This window comes from Lissotriton helveticus, chromosome 3_1 (assembly GCF_964261635.1).
Source record: "Lissotriton helveticus chromosome 3_1, aLisHel1.1, whole genome shotgun sequence".
NCBI lineage: Eukaryota > Metazoa > Chordata > Amphibia > Caudata > Salamandridae > Lissotriton > Lissotriton helveticus.
Genome location: NC_136061.1, coordinates 1,040,890,368 through 1,040,912,644, shown reverse-complemented (window position 1 = coordinate 1,040,912,644; position 22,277 = coordinate 1,040,890,368). Strand labels below are relative to the sequence as shown.

The 22,277-nt window shown below is 42.9% G+C and overlaps 1 protein-coding gene across 1 annotated transcript in view; it reads left to right on the top strand.

The window, feature by feature from the left end:
- ERICH2 (glutamate rich 2) overlaps positions 1–22,041 on the top strand; it is a 370,290-nt gene extending 348,249 nt beyond the window's left edge. The window contains exon 12 of the mRNA XM_078683840.1: positions 21,151–22,041. Within this exon, the coding sequence (XP_078539966.1) occupies positions 21,151–21,296 (146 nt within the window). The 3' untranslated portion in view covers positions 21,297–22,041. The remainder of the gene's footprint in view (positions 1–21,150) is intronic.
- Positions 22,042–22,277: the final 236 nt, after the last annotated feature.

Genomic DNA, 22,277 nt, shown 5'->3' with positions numbered 1-22,277 from the left:
AGTCCCTTCGGACTTCCACCTCAACGAACCGGTGGTACTCAGGTCATTCTTTCCAAATCCTACCACTGTAGCCGAGAAAACTCTACATTCGTTGGATCCGAAGAGATGTCTTAAGTTCTACATTGACAAGACAAAACACTTCCGAAAATCATCTCACCTCTTTATTGCCTTTAGTAGACCACGGAAAGGCATGCCCTTATCAAAATAAAGCATTTCAAGGTGGATTTCCTCGGCGATCACCTTTTGCCATGACAAGGCCGGACGACCTTTGGACTCAAGAGTCAAAGCTCATTCGACAAGAGCCATGTCCACGTCTGCGGCACTGTTTGCTGGAGTGCTGATATTGGACATCTGCAGAGCGGCGACCTGGAAGTCCCCGCATACCTTCACCAGGCACTACTGCCTAGATACTGAGCTGATGAAGGATGCAGCAGTGGGCCGAGCAGTGCTTCGCCATCTATTCCAGTGAGGTGAGCCTTCCCACATCCCTCCATCCTTTACTAGTATGCACATTCTTTTACTGATATTTACATGACAATGCATTTTGGTGGTTTGCAGTCGCGTGATATGTATTATCTACAGACTCATATATGATGTTCCATCAAAAATTTGCATAATATATTGCTTGCTACTCTGATTCAGGCATGTGAATCTATGAAAGACACCCAAATACTGGATAAGAAATGCGTTACTTACCTGTAACTGCAGTTATCCAGTATTAGTGTCTTTCATAGATTCACATGCACCCTCCCGCCTCCCCTGGAAGGACTCACCTATCTCTCTAACAAGTTTACGCCTACCTAGCTTGGTGCGTACGAAAATCTGAGAGACCTAGGCTCCTGACAGGAAGGTTCTAGAAGGAGGTGGTAGCTGATTGGTTGGCTTCTTTACTTTGGTCCTTTTTACAAAAGGACACAGAAAGGCCACTAAGGTGGGACCCTTGGGCCTACTCTATTTAGGTCCTTTTTTACAAAAGGACGTGGATAGGACACTAAGGTGGGATCCTTAGGCCTATTCTTTTCTATGTATGTCTCTAGGACATTACTTTTTTATATACCGGAGGCTCCCGTCTCGACGACGGGGAATGATTCAGGCATGTGAATCTATGAAAGACACTAATACTGGATAACTGCAGTTACAGGTAAGTAACACATTTCTTCTGACAGACAATTGTGCCATTTTGTCATTTAACGTGCCTTCACTGTTTGACAAGTGCCCTGTCTATGGGAGAAAGAAGGCCAAATCAGACCCTCACTATGTCTGTGTTCTCTGCCTCCATATAGTAATGTTCCTGAACATTGCTAGCACCGCAAGATATTTTCTCAACGCACCCTGAGAGAGAGGGAGAAAATGTGCCTTCAAGGCACGGAGGAACGGCACGCACAGCAAGTACAATCTTAACATGAATCCTGAGAGCGAGGAGAGGGTCAGTCCTCTATCAGGGCTCTGCCATCTACCTCTGAGGGATGTGAAAGGTACAAAATGAGGATTCCAGCCCGGAAAAGACATCTTTCCCTGTCGATGTCAAAGGGGTCAACGTCGAGACCAGGTACAGCCCCAACTTGCTCGCCGCCCAGGGCTGGTCTGAAGTTGCGGAAGAAGCGCCGATCCACATCAAAACACGGTAAAGCAACACCTATAGTTCATACACCTTCGATGCGCACAGTGAGGTCAACGTCGAGAAGTGTATCCACGCCAAGATGTGCAGACCTTTCAACCGTGCCAGAAGTTCCACAACCCCTGCGCGGACTAGGGTGCCGTTCGTACTGACCAAGTGGTTCGTAAAGCCAGACGTCCAGTCAAATCACCACGCCCCCTGGCAGCTTCAGCCTACAAGACCTCCTACTCTCGCCCTACAAGACCATGGGTGTCCAGTTGGTGTCAGGATCAGCCATCACCTCCACCACTGGCAAAATATTACATTCGACAGGTGGGTCCTCCAGATCATCCTTGGGGGCTACTCTCTCCCCTTCAAGACCACCCCTCCCTCCATCCGACGACTGGCTGACGGAAGATCATTTACTTATGCTCCAGTCCTGGCTCTCTTGGCCAAGGGAGCCATAGAGAGGGTTCCGGCGTTGGAAGTAGGCTGTGGCTGCTATAGGCCGTGGTTGCTATTCTTTGTGGTTGCTATATTTCCTGGTCCCGAAAAAGGACGAGGGCCTTCGTTTTTATCCTACACCTACTATTCGGCAACTACTTCCTCTAAAAAGGAGAAATTCAAGATGCTCACATTAGCTCATGTCCTGTCTACCCTGGGAGACTGAAAGGTTGAGTTGGACTTAAAGGACATCTAATTCCACATCTCCATTCTGCCTGCCCATCGGTGCTACCTGCGGTTTATGGTAGGCCATGAGCACTTTCAGTTCACCGTGCTCCCCTTTGCCCTTACCAGCGCCACTAGGGTGTTCACCAAGGTGATGCCGGTGGTCGCAGCTCATCTGAGTAGATCAGGTGTACCAGTCTTCCCCTATCTCAACAACTGGCTAAAGAAGGCAGGCTCACCCATGCTGTTATCTCCCACCTCCAAACAATGGCGAACCTCCTGCATTCGCTGGGGTTCTCTATCAACATGCCGAAGTCACACCTGACTCGCTCTCAGATTCTCCCTTTCATCAGAGCCATTCTGGGCACAGTGCCGTTTCGAGCCTATCCTCCTGAGCGATGAGTCCAGGATATTCTAGCTATGATACAGATGTTTTAGCCTCCATTCAGGATTTTGGTGGCAAATACTCTGAGGCTGTTGGGCTTTATGACCTCCTGCATTCTGCTAGTAACACATGTCATATGGCATATGCAAGATCTGCAGTGGGACCTGAAGTTCCAATCTCTCCAACTTGGTGCAGAGTTCAAAGGGAACTGCATGTGTTCTGCAGTGCTGACTAACAAACCGTGATTGGGTCAGAGGCAGACCCCTCTCCCTTCCCCAAACAGATCTCACAGTAGTAACAGAAGCTTTACTTCTGGGATTGACCGGCCATCTTGAAGAGGTGGAGTTCAGAGTACTCTGGTCTCTGATGGAATCCGGACTTCACGACAACATGCTGGGGCTCTGATCAATCCGATTGGCATTGAAAGCCTTTCTACCCTCCATCATGGGAAGGCTAGTTTAAGTGTTCACGAACAAAACCACCGCCATGTGGTACTGCAACAATCATGGACTGTAGTGTGTTTATCTAAGGACCTGTATCGATACTCCAATTTCTGACCCTTGTCCGGTTATAAATCACTAATATCCATACAACGGCACAGAAACCCGTTTCATAAATTAGTCATAGCGCATGCTGTCACATTAAGCAAGCACTATTCCTCCAGCCCCCTAGAAAGCACACCGAGTTCTCTAAACAAACCAAGCCTCCAGCAAACCTGGGAAATCCCCGCTGCCATTGTTTTGATTTTGTTCGAGAACTCCTGTAAAGAATGTAAGAACGACCAGTTCTTAATGACATCCTTATTGACATCTTATGTCCATCCTTACGTCAAACCCGGCACCTCTTAGGTATAAATATACCGACGCTGCCCTAAGTAAAGACACAGTGGTGATGAGCTTGGAGCAGCGACTACTTGCCGGAGAGCCCAGCTGATGAGAGAGCCCACGGACGCTGCCCCTCCCCTTTTGACGCGCTGAGGAAGACGCTGCCTTTCCTCTTGCCGAGGAATCCAGCCTCCAGCGTTTCCAGCTTGCCCTCGCGGGTAACTGGGATACCGAGTCCTGAGAAAGAGATACCAGCCCTCCTGCCTTCTAAATCCCAGGTACTGAACTGACTAACCCCTTACAGAGAATTCTTGAGTCAGACTCTTGGCAAAGCAAACTTAACTTAAACTGCTACTTACGTACTCCCTCCCATGTATTAGGCTTAGGTCAGGTACACCGGGGTAGGCGTAGTTAGAAGCACCAGTTGAGTACGATTAGTCAATGTATATATGTATGTATATCTTCTATCCAATTTAAAGTATCATATGGCTAAGAAACCATATCAATGCTTTTACAGTATTATTTTATGATCCTGCTTTTACTGTATGCACTTTACTTAACTATAAGTATTACAATTGTAGCGATTCATTTCTCTTGTATGAGAGAAGAGACTGATCAATAAATAACACCTTTTATTGAAAACGCCCATCTCTCCTTTTCTCTGCAATCTGGTGAAACTAAGTATGCACGTATTGACTGAGTAAAATAGCTGTCTTTTGTTTTCACACGACTCTAGAGATATACTCTTGATCAGGGAGAGCAAAGTTGTCATGTTCTATGGTTGTCAGAAACTAAATCCCTTCTTGTCTATCCAGGGAGGTTAAACTCCTCCTCGCCTATTCGAGAAAGTTTCTAGTGAACTCTGAGCTAGCTGGCACACAAAACTTAAGTCTAATATCGTCAGTAGAAGACCTAGTTAACCTCAGTCCTACGTCTATACTATTGAAGATATTATTCCAATGCGCAGAGCCTATTGGGATAATAGGAACTACACTACATGGCGCCCAACGTTTGATAAGGCGATAAATCTAACGCAAGGCATTAGAGGAACTCAGTCGTGCTTTTTCACACAGACCCTTTCTCCCATAAATACTCCAAAGACGTCTGGAGTGGGTCAAAGGTTAAAAATCCGCCAAACTTAGTAGGAGGAGACTCCTATGTATGGTTTTTGGTTTATTCAACGTTGAAGGATACAGTGTTCCAAAATATTGTGCACCTAATCTTTGTTTCCTTGAAAATCTGATCTGCAACAAAAACCTTTCTGTCAGTAAAAATGTCAGAAACTGAAGAAGAGAGGGAGACAGCTAGAATAGCAGCTCAACTCCTAGCGGATGACACAAGTCTCCTACAGCAGGACCCGGATGCAATACTCATCCCGGTTAGCATAAGAAAAACTATAACACTTAAACTTATAGAAAATGGACTAACACCAAGAGGTGGTACAGTCATATTCGTAATTGAGGCACACGAATATCGGCAGACAGAGGTATTCTATTCATGGATAAACTTTATAAATAGAGGAACCTCCGGATGAGTACACTCCTTTCGAGGAGGTGGAAATACCACTAAAATACCAAGAGCACCTGCTCTGGTTTAAAGGCGCCCTAAAACATAATGATCACATCACCAGGCTCGGTCCACTAGGGAGACCAGGGCAACGTGGCCGGGTCTAGCCGGATACACACCACATCCAGACATTGAAAAAATTTCAATACCAGAACTTTTAGCACAGCTAAAACAACTGATTAAAATACACAGACAATTAGTTCAATATGTAATGCGGACTTCAACAGTCCAACCAGCTATTAAAATTCCACAGATGACCCCTCATCAGGGGAACACAAATAAAATCACACCACAGAACATACAGTCATGTCTAGGTAAAGAACCCGCAAAACAGGAACAAATTCCATTCTGGTTAGCACAAAAAATCACTCAAATAGAGGCGGTATTTCCGGATACTATCCCTACTGGGAAACACAGGATTTTGACTATCTGTCTTCCAATGGAGATCGCACCACATGTGGAGGACTGTGACACTTGGGGCACAGTCTTTGCTTCCATTTACACAAAAACACATGGTGTTCCGTCCATGGCGGTAATACCAGATGTGCTAAAACAGATTCAAAATGAATACGGTCCAGAGCCTGCTTTAACTCTGGGTATGAAATTACTGAAAGACTTCAAGCAGGTCTCAGCTTTATTGTTATCCAACATAAAAGGAGAAGCAGCATCTGTGGCGATCCGCCAGAAGTTGAAAGAAACAGATATAGCAGAACAACCATTTGAACTTGCCAGAATCATAGAAAAATCCTATGAAGAACTAGGAAGAGAAAGTTTGGGTGGGAAACCGGTGAAACCCCAACTAACTGAAAATCCTGAAAAGGTATTTATTAGAAATAATGTGAACACTCCAAAAAAGAGCTGGGATGGAAATAAACAATCCACTCCCAAAGAAAAAAGATTCCAGTCCAGAGGAAGGTCTCCTCGGCAGAGAGAAACATCTCCGGACCAAGGACACAAGTCTCCCCAGAGGGAGCCCTCTGAGAAAAAATACAACCTTAGAAATAGGGATAATTTGAAGAAACCTGATAGATATCAAGATATTGATACGCGTCCCTCTCGATATTTTCAGACTTCCTCGCAGAAATCGGAAAGAAGAGGACGGTCAGAACAAAGGGAAGAGCACTTCAAGTCCAAAGACAAGGAACCTGCTCATCAAAGTAAAAAATTACAATTTCCAAAAAAGAAGGTAGCCAGTATTAAAGTAATCAAACATGCCGAGGATCCTGAGGACACAGCTGAAAAACGGAGAGTGGGCTCAGACAATGCTAGACAGCGCAGCAGAAGTAAGCATAGCTCGCAAGATCCTGATGAATCATCTGGAGACAGTGGACACGAATGAATACATTCAGGTGGAAACTGCAGATACCAGAGTTAGCAAACCTCATAAAATATACGAAATAACATTACGTATAGAGGGAGATAAGACTAGGAAAATAAGGGTTCTATTTTGGGATAATCTCTCCAAAGGCTATGACATCCTTTTAGCTGAAAAAGACTGGCCACCGGAGTTTGTCAGGGAGTGCCCTCATGGCGAAGAAATGATTATGCCTGCCTTCTCAAATCACATTCCAATTCATAAAAAATATACACTTGCAAGAAAGTCGGCAGTAGCCCAAGCTCCTGCATTATATAAAAACCATGTGGGATGGGATGAGGACTCTTTTCCTCACAAAATCCAGTTAAAATCTCAACCAACTGCACAGAGGCAGTACCCAATTAAGCAAGAAGCTAAAAAACAGGTCAGGGAGATCTTAGATCAACTTGAATACCAGGGGGTGATTGAAACGTGCACCTCGCAAATGAACAATCCTTTGTTTCCTGTCTCCAAACCAGATGATTCATATCGTCTAGTTTTGGACTACAGACACCTAAACTCATGTTGCAAAACTTTTGCAGTACAAAACTCACACAGTGCAGCAGTAATGAATAGCATAGTGTGCAAAAAATACAAAACAACATTAGACATCTCTAATGGATTCTTTTGTCAAAATATAGCACCTGAAAGCAGATATTTGACTGCTTTCTCAATAAATGGCTCGCAGAAAAATTTCTGTTGTTTGCCACAGGGGTTCAAGAACAGCCCAGGATTATTCTCAGCGAGAGTAACAGAGTTACTACAACTGTATGATGATGAGGCATTATCTTATGTCGATGACATCTATCTAACAGATGATGACTTGGATACTCACTTGAAAAGAGTGAACACCATAATACTTGGGTTCGCAGCAGAGGGTTACAAATTCAACTTCAAGAAGTCAAGAATTGCCCATCTGACTGTCCTGTTTTTAGGATATGAATTATCAAGTGAAGGCAAAAGCCTAGCTGACAATTTCTTAGAGAAATGCGCTGTAATCCAAGCACCAAGAACGCTGAAAAACTTACAATCAATTCTAGGTTTCCTGAATTTCGGAAGAACTTACATTCTAAATTATGCAGAGAGAGTTAAACCTCTCTATGACCTAATAAAACCAGATTTTAAAACAATCAATTGGACTCAAAAACACACAGAAATTTTGAGATCATTGCAAACAGACATGTTAGCTAAAACAAAATTGCAAACACGCGATAACACACGCAACCTTGTGATTCGGGTCATCCCAGGAAGATGCGGATTCACATACCTAACCTCTAATGAGGGAGAAACAGTACCAATAGCATACAAATCTCACTTGTACACAGAAGATGAAAAAACATTCAGTATTAAGAAAAACATTGTTCATGCGGTTCAAACAGCTGTAGCAAGAGAAAGAGACCAAGCTGACGGCAGACGGATTACAGTCAGAACAGCAGAATCAGCCTTTGAGGCATTAACAAGCCCATGTAATTTACCTACTGTGGCATTAAATCCAAAATGGATACAATGGGAAAATTCTCTTGCTACAGACAGAGTGAAATACTATTTTGACCCGGAAATGAAAAAATTAAAAAATCTAGAATATGAAAAAGAATATCCTCTGCCTAGCGACATTCTGCCCATACAACTTTACGCCTGCGTAATATACACAAACAGTTATGCAGAACCCTCAGTTTGGGGAAAACAAGCCTACAACGCTACATGCAAGGTTGTCAAATGCCGGTGGCGCGGACGTAAATTAATGCCACTAGTAACGATGTCACAATCTGTAAAAGACAATTCAGGTCATCAAACTGAAGTAATAGCTTTAAAAATGGCGCTCGATATTGCCGATCGCGAATTCCCGACACTAATAGTGTGCGATTCGCATTCCTGCGTCAAATCATACAACCAAAACTTGCAGAAATGGGTTGAAAACGGTTACAAAGATGACACAGGTGCCACAAAAAAGCAAAAAACGCTTTGGGAACAAGTAGTTCGTTTAAAAAAGGAACTACAAAAGACTCACGTGATACATACACTGAGTCATCAGCGTGATGGCGTTCACGTTTCAGGGAATTAATTGGCTGAGACAGCCACAGCGGAAGCAACTAAATCGGCTTCCGTAGCTACAAAAAAGCGTTCAGGAAAATACATAGACGGGGAAACAATGCTGGCGGTAAAAACGTCATCAAAAGGCAACTGTTCAGCGTTACCTGTCAACTATCCACTCAATTATACATACATAATCGATGCAAACTCCGTTCCTTTTGCTCGAATCCCTGGAGTGGGGGATAGGGTAATTCCAAACAGGAACAGGAGAGGCTTCTTAATACAAGAAGCACATATGGGATTAGGTTTAAGGCATCAGATGATCAAAGAATCTTTGACAGAATTAAAATCAGAATACTGGTGGCCGGGGATGAGCGTGGATAATCACAAATTTGCAAAAAATTGTGAAAACTGCAACAGAGATCGCAGTGGCGAACCGGCCGAGGTAGTGCCAGAACACATAATAGAAAGCATAAAGCGATCTATTCGCATGATTAAACAAGAAACATGCGTCCCAATGTATATTATTTAAGACTATCATCACTTAAAATGTAGACCCCAGCTCTCGGCTGACGTCTGAACTGTTATAAAAAGATTTGCGAGTCTATAATGGCATGTACGCAAGGGGCATGCTACATTCTGACCAGGGTCCTGCTTTTATCTCTCGGGCTTATAAGGAGGCCATGACCAGCATGGGCATTGCATTGCGGTACTCTTGTCCCTTTCATCCTGAGGGAAACGGAATTGTGGAAAGAAAAAACCGTGACATAAAGCAATCTATAACGGCAAAGGTATTAGGTTCGGGAGCTGGGTGGGTCAAACATTTAATAAGTGTCCAACGTAGTCTTAATAATCTGCCAAGAAATTCTCTGAGAGGTCTCAGTCCGTACGAACTATTGTTTGCCGGAGAGCCCAGCTGATGCGAGAGCCCACGGACGCTGCCCCTCCCCTTTTGACGCGCTGAGGAAGACGCTGCCTTTCCTCTTGCCGAGGAATCCAGCCTCCAGCGTTTCCAGCTTGCCCTCGCGGGTAACTGGGATACCGAGTCCTGAGAAAGAGATACCAGCCCTCCTGCCTTCTAAATCCCAGGTACTGAACTGACTAACCCCTTACAGAGAATTCTTGAGTCAGACTCTTGGCAAAGCAAACTTAACTTAAACTGCTACTTACGTACTCCCTCCCATGTATTAGGCTTAGGTCCGGTACACCGGGGTTGGCGTAGTTAGAAGCACCAGTTGAGTACGATTAGTCAATGTATATATGTATGTATATCTTCTATCCATTTTAAAGTATCATATGGCTAAGAAACCATATCAATGCTTTTACAGTATTATTTTATGATCCTGCTTTTACTGTATGCACTTTACTTAACTATAAGTATTACAATTGTAGCGATTCATTTCTCTTGTATGAGAAAAGAGACTGATCAATAAATAACACCTTTTATCGAAAACGCCCGTCTCTCCTTTTCTCTGCAATCTGGTGAAACTAAGTATGCATGTATTGACTGAGTAAAATAGCTGTCTTTTGTTTTCACACGACTCTAGAGATATACTCTTGATCAGGGAGAGCAAAGTTGTCATGTTCTATGGTTGTCAGAAACTAAATCCCTTCTTGTCTATCCAGGGAGGTTAAACTCCTCCTCGCCTATTCGAGAAAGTTTCTAGTGAACTCTGAGCTAGCTGGGACACAAAACTTAAGTCTAATATCGTCAGTAGAAGACCTAGTTAACCTCTGTCCTACGTCTATACTATTGAAGATATTATTCCAATGCGCAGAGCCTATTGGGATAATAAGAACTACACTACAGGCTGAGTGGGTCATGGACCTTCTGTCAAGAGGCTCTGCGTCTTTGAACATGACTGGAACAGCAGGGCATTTCCTTGGTGGTTCAACACCTTACAGGTTCCCTGAATGCCAGGGTGGAAAAACTCAGTTGTCAATGCCTAACGGCTCATGAGTGGCGTCTCCATCTGGAGGTAGCGCAAGGTCCCCTTCAGCAGTTGTTGGTTAGACCTGTGTGCCTCTGCCGAGAACATGCAACGTCACCAGTTTTGCGCACTAGATTTTCCAAGGCGACTCTCGCTTTTCGTCTCGAGTGGAGCTCAGGCATCCTGTGCGCCTTTCCGCCCATACCACTCCTGCCCAGAGTACTCAAGAAAATCAGGAACAACAGGACCCAAGTCATTCTTGTGGCTCTGGACTGGGCACGGAGAGTCTGGTTTGCCAAGTTTCTGCAAATGATCATCGATCGTCATAATCGGAATGTCCCTTCTGTAGGATCTTCTGTCGCAGCAGCTGGGGAGGGTCCTCCATCCGAACCTGTCACCGCTTTGCCTTCTTGCTTAGAGATTGAGCTTTCTACCTTCCTCACAAAGTTTGTAATGTTATTCTGGCAGCCAGGCGTCCCTCCATCAAAACGATATACGCCTAGCGATGGAAGAAAATTGATATATATTGTACAGAAAATTATTTTGCTCTTTCTGCTTCCCATTTTGATGTTTTGCTTTTTATTATGACCCTTGCCTTGCAGGGCTCTGCTCTCAGCACCGTGAAAGGGTATCTTTCTGCCATGTCTGCTTTCCTGAAGCTGCCAGACTAACCCTCTTTTTTAAATCACCCATTGTACATAGATTCCTGAAATGCCTTGAACATATGTTCCCACCTTCCCCTTTCATTATGGGACCACAATTTGGTTCTCACCTTCCTGATGTTTGCTCCGTTCATGCCCCTGCATAATTGTTGCGTCCGACTGCTTACCATCAGAACAGCTTTTTTAGTGGAAATTACATCTGCCAAGAGGGTGAGTGAGAAGCAGGCTTTGTCATTCAAGCCTCCTTGACGCTCTTCCCTGACAAGTTGGTGCTTTGCACTAGGGCCTTTTTCGGCCCGAAAGTTTTAACACCATTCCATCTGAGACAATCTGTCACCTTGCTAACTTTCTACTCTTCTCTGCATCCCTCTGAAGAAGAGGAGCAACCACCCTCTGGACTCAAAAAGTGTGTTGTCGTTCTACCGTGACCACTCAAAAAAATTCTGGGTGGACGACCATAGGTTATTCTGGTGCAGAAAAGAACCATCTCACGATGATTCGTTCTCTACATCAAGATTTGCTATGCTCTGGCAAAGAAGTATGCGCTTGAAGGCTTTAGGGCTCATTCCTCCAGAGCTACAGGAGCTACCACTACATTAGAACGTCGTGTCACAGTTCTGGATATCTGTCAGGCAGTAACATGGGCATCCTTGCACACTTTTACCAAGCATTACTGCCTGGACAGTCAGGTCTGCAGGGACGGTCATTTTGTCCGTTCAGTTGTGCAGGACTTTTTAGTCTGAAATTTGTATGCAGTTCCTCCTCCAGGGATGGTATTGCCTGGGTATCTATTTAAAGGTAAGGAATCTGCGGGTAGATGTCTCTATTAGATGAACAAGTTATTTACCTTCCGTAACGCTGTATCTGGTAGAGACAATATCTAGCTGCAGATTTCTTACCGACTCACCCATGCTCCCCACACTGCAGACAGGTTTCTAGGGTCAGGGCTGATCCCTTTCAGGGCCTTAGTTTTCAAACACACCAATGTCAGTAAACTTCATGGTTCCGTGCTTTTGGCGTGAAAAGTCATGAAAAGTAACTAATGTCAGCACGCTGAGGCAGCTCCAATATAGGTGACATGGAACTCACTTCAGACGACACCACCCAGAGCCAACCAACGCCACCTATCGACTTGCAGGGGTACAGCTCAAAGAATAATCTTTCAGATGCACTCTGATGCCTGGGGAATTCAAAGGTAAGCAATCTGTGGCTAGATATTTCCTTTACTAGATAAGGCGTTGCCGAAGGTAAGTAACTTGTTCGTCTGTGAATATGTAGAAGTCTCTTAAAGGTATTCTGTCAAAAAACAACTGCTTGTCATACTCCAATCATAGTCTGAAAGGGTTTATTAATAAAAGGAAAATGAGGAGTATCTGAATCAAGACTCAACCATCTAGAAATTCTCCCATCTGTGGAGAAGCAGCAAAGCACAAACATGTATACATTGCTACATATAAGTTTAAGTTTCAAATAGAGTCATGTGACTAATTCTTACAAAAAATAGAAGTAGTTGTGTAGGCTGAGATCATTAGAACAAGTGAAACCACCCTCAGATAGTAACAATAACTTAAAAACATCTTGGCTGAGCAAGCCAATTGGAGGTGGAAACAGCCCAGTGACAGAGACAAGCCTGTGACTAATGTTATCATGAGCAGGAATATATAGCTGAAAGAAGTTACATTTATGCAAATGCAGTCATCTCTCTTGCACAATCCATTGGTGAACAATGGCAATTGACTTCCTTTCCTTTTTTCCTCAAATATAGTAGAACACCGGTATTCTACTGCAATCGTCGGAGTCCCTTGTAGTGTTGCTTTTTTCATTTTTTTCAAACCATTGTGCATTTAGTTAGTCCCCCAATAGCGTTGTGCTCTACCACATTAGCTTTGTGCTGTACAACGGCTCTGCATTTCATGCATTGTGTTTCACCTTGAAATTCTCTTTTTGTTGATCTTATGCTCTATCTTTAGTCACCCTGAAGATGCTGAACAAAGCAAATAGTTGGATATTTGAAAAAGGCCCAAGCAATTTAATGAAAAAACCCTATCTTCTTTGTCTCTGAACAAGAAAGAACAAAGGCTGAAGCTACTTTTGTCTGTCTTGTCACTGTTGAAAAGTGGGGGAAGACTTAAAAACGTATGTAGAATGACGCCAATTCATAATCTCTTTGCATTAACTTGGGAAGAGAATGAGGGACATCATCAGGAAATAGCCTAACCAGTTCCCACATTGATGGACAGAGCTCAAAGATGCAACCTCGTCTCTGATAAAGCACCCATTCTGAACCTTCATTATTAGCAGTCCCATGCTGTCATGGCCTTCCTGGGGTTGTGAAGTTAGGCTAATCTGCGAAAATATTTATAGCAAAACAACATTTCTGACTCCCTTTTCACTTAAATACATTTACTGTAAAATAAATTAATTAAAGCCCCTTCTGTCTTTTACCTTATTTATCAGCCATCACCCTGGTATGCATGCTGGCTTGAAGACGGGAAGCTCTCCAATTGGTGAACAGATCATGGTCAGCTGTAACGTTCAGAACTTTCTTCCGATGGTCGCTTTTTTCTTCCTCTTCTCCCTCTCTCTAGCTCTCTCTTCTTCTTCCTTCTGATGTGTTGTGTGTCCATCTCTTCTCATTACATGGATTGCTGGTTTCTTGCATATATGTCTTCTGCCTCTGTCCTACATCCCTTTTTCTTGTCAAATCTATACCCTACCCCAGGAAGCATTCATTTTTTGTTCTGTTTATGGAATGGTTTTCCATTGGCTAACGTTTCTTCTCCCAACACTCTCCCATTTCCACCAGTCCTCAAGCTGTTCTTCCTGTTTCATTCCAAGTGTGCATTTCTTTTAATTAATTAAAATTACTGATTTTTCTTCAAGCTATAAGATCTTTTCAGTAGCCTCTCCTGCTACCAGGATTAGTAAACAGCATAATGATTCTGAATTCCTTTCAATTTCCTCTGCCTCGCTATGACTTTGCTATTCCAAAATACGTTTCTTAAATGGAACATACTACATCGAGCAGACACATAAAATTCTCTTCTCGGGGATCTCCATTGATAGTCATAAGCATTTGAATAGGTGAAAGAACATAATATGCAGCCTAAACACAAGCTACAGTGGTGAAATTGTTCAGATTGTACTTAGAGAAGCATGAATATATATATATATATATATATATATATATATATATATATATATATATATATATATATATATATATATATTTAGGTAAATGTTTTTACAAAATAGCTTAATCTCTATCACAAACCCTTTTCTGTAAAAATAAGAGATGAAGGATAGTAGGAGAGTGTAGCCCCATAGGCTGCAATTGTGTCACTTTTAAACAGTGTCTCCATCATGCCCAGCAGGTGGCAGTTGCCTCCGTTCTGTCTTCCGGCACCTGGTGACAGGATCCTGGAGCACTGAGCTCGGGCTTTTAGGCTTTTTCTCTTAACAATTCTTTAATGGATTTTAGTAAAAACTGTTTCATTCAACATTTTACGTCCTTCTCTCACTATTTCTGCCTTTTTCTGACTGACAGTTGTGCCATTTTGTCATTTAATGTGCCTTCACTGTTTGACAAGTGCCCTGTCTATGGGAGGAAGAAGGCCAAATCAGACCCTCACTATGTCTGTGTTCTCTGCCTCCATATAGTAATGTTCCTGAACATTGCTAGCACCGCAAGATATTTTCTAGACGCACCCTGAGAGAGAGTGAGAAAATGTGCCTTCAAGGCACGGAGGAACGGCGCGGACAGCAAGTACAATCTTAACATGAATCCTCAGAGCGAGGAGAGGGTCAGTCCTCTATCAGGGCTCTGCTATCTACCTCTGAGGGATGTGAAAGGTACAAAATGAGATTCCAGCCCGGAAAAGACATCTTTCCCTGTCGATGTCAAAGGGGTCAACGTCGAGACCAGGTACAGCACCAACTTGCTCGCCGCCCAGGGCTGGTCTGACGTTGCGGAAGAAGCGCCGATCCACATCAAAACATGGTAGAGCAACATCTATAGTCCATACACCTTCGATGCGCACAGTGAGGTCAATGTCGAGAAGTGTATCCACGCCAAGATGTGCAGACCCAACGATGCGGAGAAGCAGTTAGACGTCGAGGCGTCGGAGGAGATCACCATCAAGCAGCAGATCGACATTGAGACATCGACGGAGGTCGACGCTGAAAAGCATTTCAACTTTGAGGACACAAGAAAAGAGGATCTAATCACCCATCTTGACTGGTAGTGTTACCGGATTCTCCAACACCAACTCATCTACCACCTCCTGCGCCACCTCCTTCACCACCTCCTGCGCCTATTCCACCAGTGCCAATCTCTATGCCTGTGGAATCGGCAAAACGTGGATCGTACTCAAGAACGCACCATCACAGGCGCCATTCCAGATGTTCATCATTTTCCAGACACTCTCGTCATTGAAGCCATAGATCATGTTCAAGATCAGGAACAAGAACACACACTAGATCTAGGCGTTGCTCAAGACATAGGACATACTCATCGTCTTCTACATGGCGGTGCTCACTGATAATGACAGATTTATCTCCTACTCACATTTCTCTGGTGGATGACATCACCACCTTCCAGGAGGTCTTGGTAAGAGGAGCTGCAAAGCTTAATACACAGATGTCGGTCCTACCCCTTCTACATCTGTTATTTTGTAGATGCTCCACCAGCGGTCAGCAGCAAGATCACTGCTTCCGTTGGTGCCAGGACTCTTGGAGCCAGCAATGGAGCTTTTTCTGACACCAGCCTCCACTAAGGCTGCTCATTTGAGGCTTCAAAAAAAGTACAGACCTCGCAAGTGAGATTCGCTCTTCCTTCAATCAGATTTGCCTCCTCACTCAGTAGTCATATTGGCAGCCATGAAGCGCCATGCTACCCCTCCTGCTCCTCAGTACCACCTAATAAGGAGAGCGAAAAGCTGGACTCAATCCAGAGGATTCAGTGAGGATGCTGATCTTGGAGGGAAGAGGTGCTGGAGCTTATTGTAGCCCGACGATCTCTGGAGTGCAGATCCAACAAGCCTTGGCAACAGCAAGTTGATGCGTTGCACAGGGGTTCGGTCCCAGCGGTTCCGACGAGGGATACAGGCCTCAAATTTGCAGAGAGGACAGGTCAGGCCTCGAGGGAGTTACTGAACCACCACCTGTGTTGCTGAGCCTCGAGACGTCCGTAGGACGACTGAAGCAGGAGACCGGTCCGCTTTGTTGCGATGCTTGCAGATGGAGAGAAGTGACTTCTTCACTCCAAGGGAGATTGCTTCGGGTGTCTTTGATGCCCACAGGTCTGTTGAAGAACCTGAATGAAGCACAGATACAGACGATGAATGATGAAGACTTGAAAAACAGCGATGCCAGGAGCAGCAGGAGTCTTCCTTGGTGCAGTCTTGGTTCCAGTCGAGGTCCAACAAAGTCAAAGTGTCCAGACAAGTGAAGCGTAACATAGTTTAAGGGTTGACTCTTGTCTCACGACTAATCTGAGGAGGGGCTGGACAGAAGGGAGGATACTCCCATGTCCTTTGTTCAATTTTGCATCAGAGCATCAGCCAAAGGCTGCCTGAACTGGCTCAAAATTGAGTATGCAAGGAGGGCACCAAATGGGGCTTTCAAAGCAGTCTGGTGGTGCTGGCAAGCACCCCCACTCCAGCCCAATACATTAGGTGCTGCCTGGGAGGTGGTCACCCTGTGACAGGAAACCTATTGTTCTACCTTCCCCTGCTCGAGCTTGGCTCAGCAGCAGGAGGGCAGAATCATGTGTGTGGTCAGCAGTAAAACTAACTTGCTTGCAGATCCTGAAAGGCTGTTACCAGGAGTACAGGGGTCCCCTAAAGAGACCCCTAGTACATGGGATCATACTTCCAACACTCGAATTAGTGTTGGGGTATGATTCCAACATGTTTTATACCAAACATGGCCAGGTTTGGTGCAGCCACTATATAGTTAGACAACTTGTAATGACTGATGTCCACTATATGTCAAACAATGGCTGACCGCACTTACAAAGCCTGGAGAATAGACCCTGGGGTTTCCTGCTCATGCAGGGGCACCCTCACACTTATAACCAAGCACCCTGCCCTCAGGACTGAAGAGCCTGCCATAGGGGTGACTTATGGGCTGTATACTCTATAGTACAGTTCTCTTAGCGCCAGGATGCCCGTAGGGTTGCAGTGCACTCTACAAGTGTTTATAATAATTAAGTATAGTGACTTCAGATATAAGGAAACTTATATCTGTTGGGAGAAATGCAAGCACCAACTCACACAGACTGCAATAGCAGGCCTGTAGTCACAGTTTAAGTGGACTCCCATGGGTGGCACAATACAGGCTGCGACCTATGGAAAACCCCTGGTGTACCTATGCCCAGGGACCTTAGTACCATATACCAGGAAATGACACGGTTACACCAGTAACCTATTGTGGAGATACCAATGCACTTACCATATCAATTTAGGGGAGAAAACACAGTTGCTGGGGTCCTGATTAGCAGAATTTCAGCAGACTAATTCAAAAACACACTGACACCAGGCAAGAAGGGGGGATGGAACCCTGCTAGAAGGATCCTACCTTCCTACATTCTATGACTATAGAGGATGTCTACAGTAAGAAATGCAAGTCACTAACTTGCATTATCAAGCACCTGGCTTCATCCTTCCCATTACGGACCAGATAAGATTGTATCAGGTTATAAGTGGTATTCCACCTATTCAATGTTAAAAACGAAGAGAGGGCAAGATGCTTCCAAAGTCTACCCCGGAAACACTAGCCCTAGGGTATGTTCATGGGATTTTCATGCATGCCGTCGAACAGAAGAATTCCAAGCAGAAAATCTGTTCTGCCTGCTCAGGGGCTTTTAGTCGCTTTAACACCAAGTCAAGTTCATTTTACTGAAATAATTGTATCCATTCCATGTAAACATGCATCTTCCAAATGCCCTGTACTGTTGGTGCAAAATAGCTCATATCTCCGCCATTATCACTTGGGTTTGCCCTAAATACTTTGAAGTGTGTTCTGTGGTACCCATAGAAACATTTTCTATTTGGGTTTCATTCGAAAATATTGACAGAAGTAGGAGAAAATTAATGTTGAAACACTAAATTATGAAAATACATTGAGCTCACTGTATGTGCTCAGGTTCACAGTAAAATGAATCCTGTTTCTGTATTATCAGAAACATAACAAGGTCATGGCTCAATGAGTGATATGGGATTGCAAAGCAAGTGTTTTTTTGACATAGCCCAGTTATAAACTATAGTTACATCTTGGAATGAATTTGGCGCATGGATAAATGGACATAAGCAATGTAGTTTCTACTTTTTTCCGATGAGACAAATAAAGGTTAACATGTATGCACCTCAGCTTTATGTCCTGAATATTTCCCCGTACCACCCAGCTTTGGCTATGAGTTTTAAGCAATATGTTGCTCCATCAAACGAGGTAATCTTTAAAAATACATTTCAAATTACTCTTTTAAATCAAATTTTTAGGAATTAAATTTCATTACAATTGTAGAAATTTGTAATGTATGTGCTCTATAATAAATGGTGCTTCAATAATCTGTTCACATGTGAAAGTACAAAACTGCTTTCTATTTCCAAAAGGCAGCCATAGTTTGCATGTAGTTAGGGCTACTGGAATTATTCAATTCAGCTGTGTTTTCCACTTATTTATGGAATTGCCACATTTGCAACATAATCCATCATCTACTGCATAATCTGTAGATTTGAAGAAAAAATATTTGGAACAGGAATGACTACAAAAGTGGTGACAAGTCCCCCTCGCAGTGGAAGGCACACCGCAATGATTGACAGGTCATCTTTCCATCCCTTATTGCTGTAATTAGGTGAAATTTGTGTACCGATCTCAAAATAATGAAGTAATACTGTCACAAAATATTCTGTATTACACTTCAAAGTAATACTGTTTCAAAATTCTCTGCATTACACAACATAGTTTGCCTTTTATAGACACATAATTTGGCCAACCCTGCTGCACAATTTCATTCTCCGATGCTGCATAATTCCAGCAGATCTTCACATCAGCCAGTTTTAGATTGCAGATGGAAGTTTTTACACTAAAGGTCACGTCTTGCCTTGCCAAAGGGACCATAATGTGTAGGCGATGTTTCCTTTCCCTCAGTCTACCATTATGGATAGATTTTTGTGTCCCAATAATCAATGGTGACTCTTTACAAAATTATAAAATCAGGGCTGCACAAATACCAAAGGACCACCCTCTCCCTCAGCCAAAGTAAGACTTTGATGCTGATTTAGAGTTTGGTGTAGAGAGTACTGTGCCGCAACCGTGATTGAGTAGCCTCTCCACCAACCTTCAGTTTTGCAAAGTGGGTACTCCATTGCTGTTGTGACAGAGTATCCTCTATGCCAAACTCTAAATCAGCTCTAAAGTCTTAGGGACAGATTCACAAATGTAAAGTTAGATCAAAAGTCTAACTTAGACCAAAAGTCAAACTTTACTACTTCTCAGGTATTCACAAAGGTAAAGTTAGACCAAAAGTATAACTTAGATCAAAGGTTTAACTTTACTACTTTTCCGTATTCACAAAGGTAAAGTGGGACTAAAAGTCTAACTTTACTCGTAGAAACGTACCTTTGTGAATACTGAAAAGTAGTAAAGTTTGACTTTTGGTCTAAGTTAGACTTTTGATCTACCATTACCTTTGTGAATCTAGACCTCACTGTGGCTGAGGGAGATGGCTGGCCCTAGGTATTTGTGCAGCCATGAGTTGATCATACTCTAAAGAGTTACTATTGACTCTTTGAAGGTCTGCCTGCCTGATTTTCAGACAAGCAAACTTTAAGCATGTCAGTGTTAAAAACTACTCCGTCTCCATCGCTGACATACTCCTCTGACGGCCCAATGAACTAAGGGCCGCCAGATGCTTGGTGATTCGACTGTCCACTCAGTTTAGAGTGGGAGGTCAAATAGCCAGTTTTCACTGCCCCTTACTGCCACGTTTTGGTGGTAAGGGGCAGTGGAAACTGCAAAGTGACCCCTACACCATTACTCCCATGGTGTGGGAGCCATTTGTTTTTATATTCTCAAAAACAAAACCTGGCTTTGGGATTTTGTTATTGGAAAAAAACTCATGCTAAAAGTATGATGTATGGTACCGTTATTTTGACTGTACCATTTGTCTAACTTTTAATTATTTCACTGCAACCACCCTCATGGCAATTACAAGATTACAAAGTTATTACATATTCAAAGGACCAGAAACATTATTTCATGACTCGCCATCAAACTATATCTGTTGTACCACCTGGCGCAATTTAAAGTACATAACAATAAATTGAAGCTGTAAATCAACTAATTAAATGTATATGGGTGCAGCTCTTTTCTGTGCACTTTGGTGCCTAATGACCTACCATCATTAACTGTATTTACTGTACTTGCATCCTGGATATTTGGGTGAAGCAAGAATGAGTTCTTTTGGCATTAGGGCATCTATTGACACAAATTGTTATCCTATGCAAATTCTCCTTAGGAGAGATCTAGAATTCCACATTTCGAAACCTTGTTTGGAGAAGGATTGTATGCAGCCACTTCAGTGACTGGTCAGTACTGGGAGGCCAAATTAAACAGTATGTTGTTACAATAATATTGAGATGGTGGACATTTGCAAGACTATGCAAGTGAAAGAGATGCAAATATTACTTACCTATAATTGAGATGCTTAAGGCTACATAGTCTTGCTAAATTAGCTTTCATCAAATTCATGCTTCCTGCATTATCTGCCTTATTGTGCTTTTCTGTCTTGTAACTTCATGACAAAAATGCATGTTGTCTAGTAACGTTTAGAATTCTAATATGGGGTCACCTTCTGTCAAGTTCTAACAGAGCGGCTGTGACCCTCAGATCAAAGTAGCCTCTTCATTTTAAAGTTTTGCCCAGAAACCCATGATTTTGGTTGATAAATTGGAATAGACACTAAAAATGTAGTTCCAAGTCGTATAAAATTAAATGTAAATGAATATTGTATTTATCTCACTTGTATTTGTCCAGTGCATTTGCTCACTTCTTCTGAACTTGACTTTTGCTCTTTTGCTCTCGCCTTGAACTGATGTTAGTGTTTATAATCATTTGCATTTCTTCTAGAAGAGAATGATCAGAATTCAGAAAATGAAGATGATGAAGAGGACAGTGAAGACAGTGACAGTGAGGAATCAACAGATGATAGTAACACTGATGACAGCTCTGATGAAGCGTCTGACTCTTCCAGTGATCCTGCAGAAGATTCCTAACAGTCTTGATTTCCATACATTGTACTGAGTACAATCATACTGTTGAATGTAATATGGTACAGTACCTTCGAAAAGCGGTTGATGGCCCTCAACGAGCCAACTATCTTAAGACTGGTCCTAAAGGTGAAGAAGATACAAGAATTTTAAGTGGTGTTTGTTAAATAGTTGGTAGAGGGCTTAGAAGGTACTTTCGCAACTTATATGTTCAATTTTGGGGGGAAAATCTTTTACGAAAAGCAATCACATAAACTACTTTTGATGCATTGTAATGGAAAATGAAGTTGCTTGAAAGGACCCAAGGCAGCCTTTTTTCTTCTCTTCACTGGTTTGATATATGCATGTGTAGAAAGAGCATTGAAAAACCTTCATGTTAACGGTATGTGGTAACAATTACAATGATCTTTTGTACATTGTATTTACCTCAGAAAGTGTTAATCAGTGCTTTACTTACTTTCCCGAAGAAAATGTGAAAAATAGTAGTTCAGAGAAAATCGTAAAAAATTGTGTACCAACTTGGCATAATTGAGTATTTATTTATCAAGACAACATACAGATAGATATCTATGCTTGTTAAAAGTTGAAAATCAAAAAATTGATTGTTTTATTAAGTCTTACGGTGGATGGGTATTGTCACAGGCAACAAATGTGCAACAGAAAGCTCTTGGTCAGTGCCACATAGAAGTGCACCTAACCGTAATTTTGATGACCCGGCACCGCTCTCATCAATAAAATTGTGTTCGATGTTTTCCAGAGCTTTCTTGAAAGTGTGAAACGAGAGAGATCATATGGTTGCAGAATGCAACTCCAATATTGAAAGTCATGCTTCACCTGAACTATCCATGTTTTTAATTTATTTCTTTGTCATGCTCAGACGATTGCATAATGAACCTTATTTAATTAGCTCGTGTGACTAACTGTGGGGTGATGGGATTTGTAAGCAGTAGGTAAGGAATACTGATACTACGCTTACAAGAGTAACCT